We start from the raw sequence: 15,590 nt of genomic DNA, 5'->3' as shown, positions 1-15,590 counted from the left end.
ACCCAAGTTATTGGGCAATTTGTGCACCTATACCAAGAATTGCCTCAGAAATCTGTAAAACAGGGCAGCCGCAATGACCTCTGTGTGCAAAACTTGCAGCATCTTGTTAATAAGCTGTACAGACTAGCTTAGGGTGTTCCCCCTCCACAGAGAGGCCGGGCTACAGAATCCTTTGATACTGCCAAAACACCACAGCCCCACTGCAGTGCTGCCAAACCCATGACCCTCACCCCAGTGCTACTAAAGCCTAGGATTGTCCCAATCACATTTCAGAATGTTTGAACTTTTTTTTTACAGAAAAGATTTGGAAAAAGAGTTGGTGCTTTTTTTTTAAAGGCAATTTCTATTCTCAAGTTTAAAGGACAAGATACCTAGACAAAAGGTGATTAATATGATAAACAGACTAAACAAGTAAAAGTTTTCCACAGAGACTAAACAATAAATAGTTTGTTGGTTTGCCTGGATATTGAGAACTTCTCGCACCCAGTCTGTTAGAAAGTCCTTTGATCTCTGACTATTAAAGGAGATACAGATAGAGGCTGGGAGAGAGGATTATTTTTGAAACGGGAAGGCTGTGAGGGCAGTCAGTTTTTGTTAGAGCTGTGATAGCCTGTAGTGAAATACTGGAAGAACAGTTGAAAGACTCTGGTTTGAGTTAAAAAGGATGACCCCCTGATGTGAGGTATTGTGGCATGTTCTTTATTTTGTATCATTATGTGAAGGTAACTTTTACTGATTTGACTAAAACTGATCATAGCTGTTGCTCTATGTTAATCTCATGGTGCAATAAAGCAATTTAACAATTCATATCAAGCCTATCCTTGCCTACTGGTAACTCAGTACACTTTCGGAGAGATTGAGGAAATACCCATGCATGGTCCTGGTATTATCCCCTACACCCCTATTGTAATAAAGCGTGTTCTCTGACTCACCAAGAGCACCAGAGCCCAACTCTGGATATATCTATTATCTAGAGCTGAAGATTATAGTTATAATTATCAGTTATAAGCGGTGATTTTTTTTATCAACAGGAAAGCAGAATTCCAAATGAAAGTGTTTAACAGTCTCTAAAATAAATCTGGTATAAGGAGCTCTGCACAACCATTTAAAATACAGCATTTTAATCAGTGCGGGGCCCACAGTGCAAGCACTACTTGTGGGTTCAGCTATGCCATTCTCACCCAAGTGTAACTATTGCATTTCTTGCTGTCTTGATTGTATTGTGTATTCTCTTGCACTTTTATGCGCTGCCATTCTCTTGAATATATAGGAAAATCAGTGAAATACTGGGACAGTGTGTTGTACAGGAAAACTCTGCTCATGATCTGGGAACTACTTTAAATTTTGCTTCATGTGTGAAAGGTGCAGGTGTTTATTGAAATCGCTATTTTTCTTACAGGAACTGCTGCAAATAGTACAGTTTCCAGTGGCCCATCACGAGCTTCTAGACGAAGACAGACAAGCAATTCGGCTGAGGTAGACCTCAGAGTCATGGAAATCCTTTGTCAGGAAAATGAATGCAATGTGGATGAGGTAAGTTAATATTTTAATTATCATTGAAGATGGAATGGAAAAACAGAAAATGTGCAGAATGAAATGAGTGTTCTAAATTTATTCCATGACTGAAGAATACTTCATAACCCATATGTTGAATAAACCTATCGACAAAGGCACCTTGTAATGAGTACTAATTTCATAGCATGCAGAATGTAACTGTAAATTTTTAATGAAAATGAACAATGTCACAGAGTTTAAACATGCTGTTGAATTTATAAGTTAATTTTGTATATAAAATATGCCAAGTACAGGTCTAGACGCAGCGTACGGGCACAACCTGAGAGCAATGGCGGGGAACAGTGTAGAAGATGACCGATTGAAAGGCAGGACTCCGAGCAGATGGCGAGTTAGAGCTGTTAAGGACCAGAATGGCATAGCAGCCATTCTGAATCACTTCAAACACTCCAACAGTTGGTTAATGGGAGCGAAGGCCTCTGTTGATGATGGGAGAGAAAGTGACTGGCTTATGCATTCTCGTGGAGATATACTCATGTGGGCTGTGCAGTGGCTCTTGGAATTTGTAACCTAGTTGCTTGGCAGAATTCCCATGGCCTGGGATCTGAGTTGAGCTGTTTGAGGCCCAAGTGAGTGTGTTCAGTTGTGTATTGGAAAATTGTTGGAGTGTGGAAGTTCAAGTTACACTTATGCTGAGAGAACAGCAGAACCCATAACTTGTGGGGGGAGCGGGTGGAATATTAATGTTAGAATAGTACTGTCTTCCAAATATCTTCCTTTAGTTGTCCCGTACTCTGAGCTGTTGAATTCAACTATCCCTCAGTCGACTCACCCACGTATGTTAACCTATCAAACAGCTAGATCTAGCCATCAAGTGACCTCTAATTTTATTAATTTCTGAGCAGAGATGTTGACACAGTGAATTCATCCAGAATAGGTGTCTCCCATTGTCATTGTCTGATTGTGCAGCCAGTTGTGTGTGTTGGTCACCTTTGCCGCAGGAACGATGAGCATTGACCAGAGATACCGTCAGCAAAGATTTATTCTATTAACTATCTGAAATCATATGACCAAAATCTCTCATTTTGACAGATGTAAGTCTTCTCGTTTATTCCCAGGATGCAAATCCAAATCTCTCTTTTGGGAGGGGCAGGGGTTGAACTGGAATACAATCTGGGGGGAATCTTTGTTTCACGTCTGTAGAGCAATTTTCTTCCATCTGTGTATTTTTTCAGTAATGAAATAAAAGCATTAGAATACATTCATTTGTTAAAGTTAAAATATTGAAAAACTGAAGTTTACAAATATAATTTTAATTCAATGCAATCTGTATTCCTAAATTTCAAAAATATTAGCCGTTTTATATTCTTTATACAGGTATGTTTTTGCTCAGCATTTCTGTTAATCTGGCTGCTCAACGTAAAATATTTAATACTTTTGGCCCCTGCTCCAGCCTTAAGTTTCACCGTGGTTCTTTAAATTATCTCAGCAAGATTTTGTATGTAGAGAATAAATGAAAGAACATTCCATACCAAGTATAGGTCATGTTCATCCTCCATGTACAAAATCCCACTCTGTCCCTCACATCGCGAGTGTTTGCAGCTCCATCATTTCTGGCAAACAATTGTCTCTGTTAACTTAGTCTCTTCTGTAGCTTCTGTGAGAGAACTGAGGGGAACCATATTTTTCCTCCTTTTTTCCTGTTCTTTTGTTTTGATAACAGCTTACTTATTTTTATGAGGAGCACATCAAAGGTAGGCAATTTAATAGCGGGATGATAGCCAATACCGATTTGAACTGACCTTCATTTTTCCTGATTTACATCAGTTTTAGTTTAGGTAGGTTTTTTTTTAATATCAGAACTGTATACGATATACAGATACAGTGTGATAATCTCATCTCTAGTTTCTTGCTGTCATTTTGCTGTTATGGGTTTTCACTGCCCTCTCTGCCTAATTATATTTTATATAAAGTTAATTGACTTAAGCTGCTATTACATTAAACCTTAGAGGGTTGCACATGCCACCAGTTCCTGGCTTGTGGGTCTGGCACACCCTGTGGTAACCCAGTATAAACTTGCTGGAAAAACATATCCTCGTGGTGCCTGGCATTTTTATAGTGGGGTTGCTGTTGGGTGCATCAGCACCCCCTGTAAGCACCTTTTAGAGAGAAGTTAGTCCTTGGAAGTTGGAGTGAAATTTCAACTTTATCCCCTTTACCCCATGAGTCAATGGGATAAAGTACACAATGTAATCTTTGTTCCGTTGCTACTTAGCAAATTGTGAAAAAAAAATAACTGCTTTAAAAATCTGAAAGAAACTGCAACTTCTCGCATTCAAAAGTCCATGACCTCAAGCTATTTTTGGTTACTTCAATTAGTCCTTTAGCACAGAGCACCCTCAAACCACTTTGATATGTTGGCAGTATATCATGCAAGGTCAGGGTTTATGTTGGATATGATTACCTGGAGAGGGGAGCAGAAGGGGAAGAACTTCCTGCTAACAGATCACAGCCCTGACGAGAAATGAGTGTACTTCTCTGATAACAAAAGTGGAGTATTTTTTCTTTTCCTCTACATGGTTTAAAGCGTTACAGTAACTGAAATAGTGTTTATGACCACTTCTTCAGATATGTGATAATGAACCTTGTGTTTCATTTTTCTAGATGAAAAACATTTATTTTAAGAGCTTTCTTCCTTTCTTGGATAACTTTAAAATATCCTCTTCTAGTGGACTTCCTGAGGTAAGCAAGAAAGTATGCTTCAAACATGGTGAAGTATGATAGTATTTATTGTTAAGTCCGTGAATGATTGAGACACGGACCAGCAGGAGAGAAACAAACAAGTCTTTACTGGTGAAAGGCATAAACGAAACTAACCAACAGAGGCTCTCTAGCGCCTTTTATACAGGGGTGTTCTCTTAAAGGTACATACACAACAATTCCTCCCCTTTTAGATAAACAGTACATAACATTCATTTAACAACTAATAACGAATTACAATCACAATTACTGTTGCTAGATACATTGGTTAAGTTTAAGCAATTATAAGTTCAGTCTTTGAGGAGGCTTCCTGATTCTGTCTGGATAACGCCTCTTTGGAGTATCAGGTTCTTCTGGCAATGTTGAGTTGGAATCAATGTCGTTGTTTGGTTCATCTTCCAATATTACCGGTTCTGCGGTAGCTGCAATTGGAATGTCGATTTCATTACCAGGTGTATCAGATCGTGGTGTGGAGTTGACGTTTTCCAGTGACTCTAGAATCTGGTCAGCATGGCGTCTTACAATGCTCTCCCCAACGTCCACGGTATACATGAGAGGTCCTTGTCGTGTACAAATCGTTCCTGGCTGCCATTTCTCAGTGCGGTAGTCCCGGGCCAAAACTGGTTGACCTATCTTAAAACTCCTGGTCGGCCTTTCATTCATATTCTGAAACTGCCTGTTCTCCACATCTCTTCGGACGTTTGGCTTAACCAAATCCAAGCGGCATCGTAGTCTTCGATTGAAGAACATCATGGCTGGAGTTTGGTTGGTAACTGCATGTGTCGCATTCCGGTAGGCAAACAAGAAGTTGTCCACCTTGTGTTGTAGGGGTATATCTTCATTACACATTGCCTTGATAGCCTTCTTGAATGTTTGGACAAACCTCTCGGCCAATCCATTAGTGGCTGGATGATATGGGGCAGATGTGTAATGCTTAACACCATTGTTCTTTAAGAACCCCCGGAACTCTTCAGACACAAACTGTGGTCCATTGTCAGAGCAAATCTGTTCAGGCAGCCCATTCCTGGCGAATATGGTTCGTAAAACTGCGATAGTTTTTTCCGTGGTGGTTGAGGACATTTTCATTACCTCTGGCCACTTTGAATGTGCATCCACCGCAATTAAAAACATCGAGTCCATGAAGGGACCAGCAAAATCAATGTGCACCCTTTGCCATGGAGATGAGGGCCACTCCCATGGATGCAGAGGGGCTTGTGGTGGGGCGTTTTGGACCTTCTGGCATCCTTCACAGCTCTTGGTCATCTCTTCGATTTCTCTATCGATTCCCAGCCACCACACAAACGCTCTGGCTAAGCTCTTCATTTTTACCCCACCCAGATGACCCTCATGAAGCTCATTGAGCACTCTATCCGTCAACTTAGGTGGAATTACTACTCTGGATCCACACATCAAGGTTCCTCTGCACACTGACAGCTGTTCTCTTCTTGGCGAAAATGCTGGCAGCAGTGGTTCGCCATGTGCTGGCCATCCCTTCACCGTTAAATCATAGACCCGTGATAGTGTTGGGTCATTCCGTGTTTCCTTTTCTATGTTTGCATTCGTCACAGGGAGACATTCGACTATGGTCGAGTGGAATAACTCCATTGGATCCACTGCAAGGTCTTCTTCCACCGTCGGCAATGGTAGACGTGACAATCCATCAGCATTTCCATGCTGTTTAGCTCCCCTGTACTCGATGTCATATTGGTGTGCCCCGAGGAAAAGGGACCATCTCTGCAGCCGTTGTGCTGTCATTATCGGTACGCCCTTCTGAGGGTTGAAAATGGAGACAAGAGGTTGATGATCGGTTAGTAGAGTAAATTTTTGACTGTGCAGATAGTGATTGAACTTCTTCACCCCCCACACGAGGCTGAGGGCCTCTCTGTCAATCTGGGCGTAGTTACGCTTGGCAGAAGTTAACGAGCGTGACGCAAAAGCTATCGGCCTCTCCAAACCATCAAGGAATTTATGTGACAGTACCGCCCCAATGCCGTAGGGAGACGCATCACACGCCAGCCTGATTGGCAGTGCTGGGTTGTAGTGAGCCAATACTTCCTTCGAAGTGATTAAGTCCATACTCTTCTGAAAAGCACGTTTACAATCATCGCTCCATTTCCATGCTACCCCCGTTCATAGCAGGGCGTTCAGTGGGTGCAGAATTGTCGACAAATTCGGCAAAAACTTATGATAGTAATTCACCAACCCGAGGAATGACCTCAGCTGCGACACATTTTTCAGGCGCTGGGGCCTTAACAACCGCTTCAATTTTGTCAGGGGACTTATGTAACCCCTCTTCATCAATCACGTGGCCACAATACGATATCTGTTTCTTAAAAAATTCGCACTTGGGGCGGTTGGCTCGCAGTCCATGTTCCCGTAGTCTAGTGAGCACCTGTTCTAGGTTGTTAAGGTGTTCACTGTCATCTTCACCTGTCACAAGGATGTCGTCCAAGTAACACTGAATCCCCGGAATCCCTTGCAGGACTTGTTCCATCGCTCTTTGCCATATCGCCGGAGCCGATGCTACTCCGAATACCAATTGATGATACTGGTAAAGACCTTTGTGAGTGTTTATCGTGAGATACTTCCTAGAGGACTCTTCAACCTCCATCTGCAAATATGCTTGTGCTAGGTCAATTTTTGTAAAACGCTTCCCTCCAGACAGTGAGGCGAAGATGTCTTCTATCCTTGGAAGAGGATATTGTACTGTGTGAAGGACAGGGTTCACCGTCACCTTGAAATCCCCACAGATGCGAATCTTCCTTGGCTCTCCGGACTTATTGCTTAATGTTTTCTTCATGACAGGAACGATGGGTGTCACCCACTCGCTCCAGTCGACCTTAGACAACACGCCCGCCTTCTCCAGATTCTCCAGCTCTGCCTCGACGGCTGGACGAATTGCATATGGTACCGGTCTCGCTTTGAAAAACTTGGGAACTGCATTCTCTTCTATTTTTAACGAGGCGGTTACGCCTTTAAGCGTGCCCAGTTCTTGTTGAAATACCTCTTTGGCGTTAGCTAAGATTGTTGACAATCGTCCAGGAGTGACGTCTTCATCTTTTTTACCGTCCACCGTCATTGCATGAATGGAATGCCAATCTAAGTTTATCTTCCTGATCCATTCCCGTCCCAATAACGGTGGTCCACCATTTGGCAGTATGTAGAGATACAATTTCCGTATTTTCTTGCCATTGTATTCGACAGGCACCCTTATTTTTCCTCTGGGGTATACTTTTTGCCCCGTATACGTCGTCAAGACGATGGATGTCTCTCTCAAGGGTATGTGTGAAAATAGCCGCTCATCGACTGTTAGCGCTGATCCTGTATCCAATTCCATTTTAACTTGGGACCCTGCTATCGTGAGGGTGACCCAAATGGTTCGGTGATCCTCTTTTGCGATTACATTGTGAAGTTTGAGACAGCTTAATCTCCTGTTCTCGGATTCACTATCGTTCATCTGGTCTTTGGAACTACTGTCCGTCATCTTTTGTACTTTCTTGTACGGTTCCTTAGTAGCCTTTTTGTTGTCGCTGGTCTTCTTCCCAGACCTGCAAACTCGTACAATGTGTCCAATCTTCCCGCATTGTCTGCATATTTTGTCTTTGGACCAGCAGTCCTTCTGGTCATGGTTAGTTCTGCCGCAGCGATAACATTTTGCAAATCCCCGTGTCATTTCGTGGGTGCCGTATTCCTGTGGTTTTTGTTGAATTTCCGCAGCTCCCCTGGCTGCTGCTGCTTCATACGATACTGCCACGCTGAAAGCCTTATCTAGCGTCAGCTCTTTTTCTGCGAGTAACTTCTTCTGTGTTCCTTCACTCAGGAGTCCATAGACAAATTTGTCCCGTAGGGTATCTGCCAGTCCTGCTCCGAACTGGCAGTGCTTTGATAGCTTGCGTAGTTCCGTAAGATACTCAGCATTGCTCTCATCTTTGTGCTGAGTTCTCCTGTGGAATTTAAATCTTTCTGCTATCAACAGCGGTGCAGGGTTTAAGTGCTCCTGTAGAACAGCAACAATTTCGTTAAAACTCTTCGCCTTCGGCTTGGCTGGAGTAATCAGATCCCGCAATAGGCCGTACGTTCTAGCGCCCATTACGTTTAGCAATATTGATGCCCTTTTCCCCTCCGCTATTTCATTTGCCTCGAAATATACCTCGACTCTTTCCACATACGTGGTCCAGTCCTCTAATGTATTATCAAAAGCAGTGATACAGCCAGTCTTCGGCATCTTGCAAATCTAAAATGGCGCCTCCCGCGCTTTGCCGCCTTCTCCGATTTAACAAAATGGCGCCTCCCGCGCTTTTCCTTCTTCCCCGCTGTTGTTAGCGCTGCTTTCCACGGTTTCTTACGCGTATTCTTTTTCTTTTATTATTTTCCCGTCATGGAGCGGACCCTCTGGAACACTTCCCTCCCTCTTCTGAGGTCCGAACGCTGCCCAGCTTCGAAACACCGGCCGCGCCCTGTATGCTCCACCCTCTCTCTCCTTGCTTCCCGACTTGCTGCCCGGCCCCATTGCAGCCCAGGAAGGATCAGAGCACTACCTGCCACCAGCCCGATTAGCTGGGAAACCACGGACCGAGGAACCCAGCCTGGCTCTGGACAGTCTCTCCTGCAAGTTTTGAAATCGATGATTGACGGTCGACGCCCGTTTCTCGAGCTTCAATGGTCAATTTTTTTTTTTTTTCTTCTTCTGGCTCCGACCTTCAACACGTCGTCGGAGCTGCTGCTGAGTTGCAGGTAAGTTCGTTTCTAACTCGTTGCCAGTGTTAAGTCCGTGAATGATTGAGACATGGACTAGCAGGAGAGAAACAAACAAGTCTTTACTGGTGAAAGGCATAAACGAAACTAACCAACAGAGGCTCTCTAGCGCCTTTTATACAGGGGTGGTCACTGCCGGTACTGCAGTCTGAGACCAGTTATTCTCTTAAAGGTACATACACAACAATTTATAAATGCTAAAAACTTACCTGAAATAATGGAATGGGTCTTCACATTTTGTAATGTATCCTAATGTGTTTACATAAATTCCATTTCCTTTGTCAGAATTTAAAAACAGCCATCTATATGTCAACAATCTTGTGCAGGACATGCACTTGTCTACAAACCATACTTCCATTTGTCAAGATTTTTGGACATGCTTTTGTGTCGACACTTGCCATTCAGTTTTACTATTGTCAGCTGTCATAATTTAGTTGCATGCTTTGGCCAATAGGTGGCTCTGGAGAGAGTTTCTGAAATTTTGCTCAATGACCCCACCATTTTTTGTACAAAAGAATTTGTATTCGTTGGCTGACTGGGCAATTTACTGGTTGTTCATCTAAACAGTGGCAATTTCTGGAAAGATTTCCATTGTTTAAATTTGAAAGGATGTTCTGAATAAACTCCTGAATTTAAACATTTTATTTATTTTTGGTAACACACTGTGCTAACACAATTTTACTACATTAAAGGCACTATATAAGTGCAAGTAATAGTTGTACTGTTGCAAAAGATAGGAACGTTTGAGATATTTTTTGCTATTCACTCTATAAAAAAAAAAAAAAAAAAAAAATCTAAGCAGATAAACAGTAAAGGTAGAGAGCTACTTCCCCCATATTGCACGCAGAGATATATTTAGATGAGGGAATAAGCTTTTTATTTATACAGCAGTAGGTAAGGAAAATACTGCTTGCTTATTTTTCAGAAACCAATCAATGGGATATTTTCCAGTAATTTTGGGATCTAATTCATGAGTCTCCATTAATCTCTGAAACCCATAAATGACTGGCTTTTATTTTAGTTAATCCTTTATCCAAGATTTTTATTTGACTTACCAATTTTAAACCTGAGAATACTTAGCAAGTGTGTATGCAATATGCAGCAGTTGGATAGAATTATTGGGTAGATAGCAGTCGTGAGTGGGATTTAGCTGGATGGGAATGACCCTAACCTTTGGTAGCAGTTGGTCATGATCCTGGGTTTTGGCAGTTTGAGTAGGGGGGGTTCTGAAATTTGGCAGCACTGTGGTGAGGTTATTGGAGTTTGGCATTTTGTTGGCATCTACCTGACAATTAGGAAGGCATGTCCTAGTCACAACAAAACAGGGTAAATCTAACTAGACCAATTACTGCCATATCAGTCATCATTAAAGTGATGGAGGGATTCCTCAATAGTACCATCCAGCGATACCTACTCCTCATAAACCTGTTCATCGATGCTCAGTTTGGGTACAGTCAGAACCACTTTGTTCCAGACCTTGTAACAGCCTTGATCCAGACATAGAAGTAAGAGCTGAATGCTAGAGGAGAAATGAAACTAACTTCCCTAGATATCAAGAGAGCATTTAACTGAATATGGCACCTAGGAGCCTGAGCAAAACTGAAGTCATTGGGGATCAAATGGAAAACGCTGCAGTGGCTAGATTGATCCCTGACATGAAGGAAGGTGGTTGCAGTTGTTGGAGGCCAGTTACCATTGTCTGAGAACATCACTGCAGCAGTTCCTCAGCCCAACCATCTTAAGCTGCTTCAGTAATAACCTTCTCTTTGACAAGAAGGCCAGGAGTATGGTTGTTTGCTGACTATTCTAGTGTTCAACTGTATTTGCAACTTCTGATAATGAAGCAACCCATGCCGGCCTACAGTGAGACCGCGATAACATTCAGGCTTGGGCCGACGAGCATCGGGTAACATTTGTGCCATTTTAAGTGCCAGGTAATCATTTCAAATAAGAGAAACCCAGACATCTCTCTTTAACCGTCAATGGCACCACCATAAACGTCTTTGTGGGGGGGGGGGGGGCACTGGTGGAGAGGTGTGTCACCATTGAACAGAAAGGTAACTAGACCAGCTATATCACCATCGTGGCCACAAGAGCAGTACAGAGACTCGGTACTCTGCGATGGTTGGCTGATCTAACCCAAAGCCTCGCCACCATCTACACAGCTCAAGTCAGGAGTGTGATTGAATACTCGCCACTTGGCTGAATGGGTGTAGCTGCAACAACAATTAGAAAACTGGACAGCATCTAGGACAGTGCAGTTTTCTTCGTTGGTGCCCCGCCAAGAGGCTTAATATCCACCCGCTCCATCACTAGCGCATTGTGACTGCCGTGTGTATGATCTACAGGATGCATTGCAGCAATTCACCAAGCTTAGTTTAATAGCACCTTCCTCCCCTGCAACTTTTACCACAGTAAGGACAAGAGCAGCAATGCTGTGGGAATGCCATTACCTCAAAGTTCGCTTTTCAAGTCACACACCGTCACAACATGGAGATATATCACTGTTCCTTCATTGTCGCTGGGTCAATATGATTGGATTTCCCCGCCTAACACTATTGTTGGAGTTGTCCAAGTAGAAGACCCACCACTACCTCCTCAGAGCAACTAGAGATGGGCAATAAATGAGGTCTTGCCAACATCACCCTCAGCCCAACAACAAATTAAAAAAAAAAGTGTTATCAGATCAATCTATTTTTTGAACTTGAGAGCCCCAAAATTAGGCCTGAAGCATGTCTATAACATGAGCTGCACTAATGTTCTATGTCAAGTTGTTCAAAACTGGATACATAATATTCTTGATGGAATTCTTTGTTTTGTGTTATTGCAACGTTTGTACAGATTGAGTCACTTTCAAGACAATATGAACAGCTTTACCGCAGGAACAAAGATTTCGATGGAAGATTGTTCCTTGAGCATGACAGAACTCTGCAGATGGACCCAGAAGAAAGGTCATACTTTTTAAAGGATTTGGTGGCTATTTTTAATTACTCTCTCTTCCCTCTTCTCTCAAATATGGCGTTAATATTCTCCTGTTGATCAAGCAGCTTACTCTCTTCTCTTGAGCTGGACAGTAGAAAAGTATGATGAAGCCTCAGGGTAGCTCAGTCGAGGGTTAATTTTTTATTTAGCAAACTTCTTTCCCTACAGGAAAGTGCTTAGCGTCTGTTTAGTATCTGTGGTAAAACCACTGTTATACCTGTCTGTACGTGTATGTGTATTCCACTAGGTACAGGTCTGGACATGCCTCGGCTGACTCCTCCCACTATTCCAGGTATATAAGTGACTACCTCCCAGTCCCTTAGTATTCTGGACGGGTCGACCACTCGAGACTAGACCTTCATTCTTTAGTTAATAAAAGCCTGGTTGTTACTCGCTTAACCTCAGTCTTTTGAGTAATTGATGGCGCATCAGTATCTACCTTCAATAAGGTACCTGCCATAGAGGGATTAGTGACCATGTATCTATCCCCTACTATTCCATTGCACAATCAGTGCAAGCATCCCATGCACTGTGTCAACATGGTCCCGACTCATTAGTTTGAGTGTATGACCCTCCCTTTTTTGGCCTTTTCCACTGCTGACATATTGTAAATTTGTAACTGTTCGCCCACTGAGAATCTTATTGTATGGTGAATTACATATTTCCTAGAAGGAAAAATAAACTTCTGCGCAGTTTATCAAGCCAAAATAAAGTTTTGTTTTGTTTGTTTGAACAAATTTGGTGCACATTGGGGGCTTTCTGGAAGGGGAAAGAACTTTAACTAGAGCAGGTCTTAATAAATTGTAAAAAGAAAAATGTACTGCCAAATTTAGAAATAAATTGTCTGTCAAGTTTCTGATAAACTGCTAGTCATAATAAAAGGCTTAACAGTATTTATTGGAATTTGTTTGGTGTTAGGTTCTGTCTTACAGTGGTTCTCAAACTTTTTTGGTTGAAGGACCTCTTCAAATGAATTAGTAATCACAGACCCCACCTCCCCCATCTCAATTATTACTACTATATAATACTCATAATATGAAAGTGCTGCATGTAAAGAGTGTTTTAATAATGCTTTTAAGAAAACAGGTATTTACTTACAGATATCAGTGAGATGGGTGTGCCTGCTTCTCACTGCAGCCTGTCTATCCTTGTTGTAATGTTTCTCCCCAGGTGAGAGAAAGTGTCCCTAATTCTGCAATTTAAACTCTACCACCGTGTTTCCTGAAAATATTTGTATAGAAATGCTAAGGACACTCGGTACAAACTGTATTTAGAAGGTGACATGATTTTGGCCACACACTACTTTGTGTCATTGCAAAGTCTGTGATCTCTTGTGAAGAGGGTTCTTCTAGTGGGTTAGCTGGGTTGGTCGGTTTTCCTTCCTTGTAAAATAGCACAGCATTTTCTCCAGGGAAGAGACTTGCGAACTGATTAAACTTTTAGCCATATCCCTCAGATTTGAGGGATGGTCTCTAAACTGCAACCTGAAGCTAAGCATTCTACTGTTTTTTTAGCCTCATCAACTAGGAAAGCTATTTTGTTGGTAAACAACAATTTGGGAATTGATTCTAAATGGGTTCATGAGCTTCAGGCATCTCCCCTCCTAGGCGAGACAGCCAATCCACTCTGCACTGTACATGTGGCTGCCGCACTCCGCTCCTGCTTCCTGGCTCGCACCAAGCCTGCCTCCAGCTGTGCTTTCATGTTAGTTCGCAGACCCCCTGGAAAGTCTCTGTGGACCCCAGGGGTCCGTGAACCCTAGTTTGAGAACCACTGCTGTAATATATCTGTGTTTAATACACAATTAAAATCTCTAGCAAAAATGCGTGCCTTTATTACAGGCTCTATAAAATAATGAAAACCTAAAAATTATTCAGAATAATTTAGATTCAGTTGAGTGTTGGGGCGGGATAGGATAACTTTTCCATACCATTTTATTTTATTGAATAATGTTTGTCTGTTTACATTAAAAATGCTATTATATGATTCTTGATTTATTAAAGTATCTCCTTTATAGATGTGAACTTGAGATAACTCCAAGGAAACCTCACACTGAAGACAGTCACACCGTTGTTCCTCCACAGACTCCTGTTAGGTACAAACTGTTTCTGTTCATTTTTCTACTTTACATTTTTATGACCACGTGTTGACTAAGATGTGCCATCTATTTTTCACAATGAACATTTTCAGTTACTAGTGTGCAATTAAATTGGAGCTGTCAGAAATAGCTCCTGTTGAGTTGGATTCTGTTCTCTCTTTTCCCCCCCCCCACCCCCATTACCCATACACACTCCCTTCTTCGAGGGTGTGAGGTTCATATGTGCCAGAATTATCTTGGTTTCCTCCTTGTGTCTTTGTCTACACCTCAATGCCACCTCAACTGCGATGGCCATCATAGAAAGTATGCCTTTACATTCCTTTCTACAATTTCCTCATCTATAAATAGGTGATTAGATTTCTCCTTTTGCAAGCATACAAAAATGCAACAAAAAAAAGCACCGATCCTGGCGAATGGGAAAGATACAAAGAACAGCAAAGGGTCACAAAACAGATAGTAAGAGCTACAAAAAGGGAGGATGAAAGGCAACTTGCAAGGAATATCAAAATCAACACACTTTTTACAATTATATTAGGAAAAAGAGAGTATTCAGGAGTAATGTTGGCCCCTTAAAAATTGAAAGCGGTGATATCAATGACAAGGAAATGACGGATGTGCTGAATAATTACTTTGCGTCAGTATTTACAGTAGAGAAACATAAGAACTAGGAGCAGGAGTAGGCCATTCGGCCCTCGAGCCTGCTCCGCCATTCAATAACATCACAGCCGATCTTCTACCTCAACTCCACTTTCCCCATATCCCTTGGTTCCCTTAATTTCCAATATAGGAAGAGGATAGCATGCCAGAAATCCCAAGGAAACGAAATCAGGGACTCAGTAAAATTAATGTGAGTACAATAACAGTAATAAAGAAAATAATGGCACTAAAGAGTGACAAATCCCCAGGACGAGATGGTTTCCATCCCAGGGTTTTAAAGGAAGTGGGTGAGTACATTGCAGATCCCCTAACTGTAACATTTGAGAGTTCTCTTGATTCAGGAACCGTTCCTTTGGATTGGAAAATTGCGCATGTCACTCTGCTATTTAAAAATGGTGAGAGGGAAACCAGGGAATTATAGACCAGTTAGCCTAACATTGGTTGTCGGGAAATTACTAGCATCTATCATAGTGGGTCAGCTGGGTTGGTCGGTTTTCCTTCCTTGTAAAATAGCACAGCATTTTCTCCAGGGAAGAGACTTGCGAACTGATTAAACTTTTAGCCATATCCCTCAGATTTGAGGGATGGTCTCTAAACTGCAACCTGAAGCTAAGCATTCTACTGTTTTTTTAGCCTCATCAACTAGGAAAGCTATTTTGTTGGTAAACAACAATTTGGGAATTGATTCTAAATGGGTTCATGAGCTTCAGGCATCTCCCCTCCTAGGCGAGACAGCCAATCCACTCTGCACTGTACATGTGGCTGCCGCACTCCGCTCCTGCTTCCTGGCTCGCACCAAGCCTGCCTCCAGCTGTGCTTTCATGTT

At 42.2% G+C, this 15,590-nt stretch overlaps 1 protein-coding gene across 7 annotated transcripts in view; it reads left to right on the top strand.

Annotated features, from left to right (window-relative positions):
- Positions 1–15,590, top strand: part of rb1 (retinoblastoma 1) — a 295,784-nt gene that overhangs the window by 61,681 nt on the left and 218,513 nt on the right. For 6 of the 7 annotated variants that reach the window (XM_086006458.1, XM_086006457.1, XM_086006456.1 and 3 more), the window contains 4 exons: positions 1,400–1,533; positions 4,177–4,254; positions 11,869–11,978; positions 14,027–14,104. In XM_086006458.1, coding sequence (XP_085862584.1) covers positions 1,400–1,533; positions 4,177–4,254; positions 11,869–11,978; positions 14,027–14,104 — 400 coding nt within the window. The remainder of the gene's footprint in view (positions 1–1,399; positions 1,534–4,176; positions 4,255–11,868; positions 11,979–14,026; positions 14,105–15,590) is intronic. The other variant, XM_086006459.1, reaches the window with a different exon arrangement.

This window comes from Somniosus microcephalus, chromosome 14, assembly GCF_052327205.1.
Source record: "Somniosus microcephalus isolate GS21.2 chromosome 14, FLI_Smic_1.0, whole genome shotgun sequence".
Lineage (NCBI taxonomy): Eukaryota > Metazoa > Chordata > Chondrichthyes > Squaliformes > Somniosidae > Somniosus > Somniosus microcephalus.
Note: the sequence above shows the minus strand (reverse complement) of the source record. Positions and strands in the feature narration are given on the sequence as shown.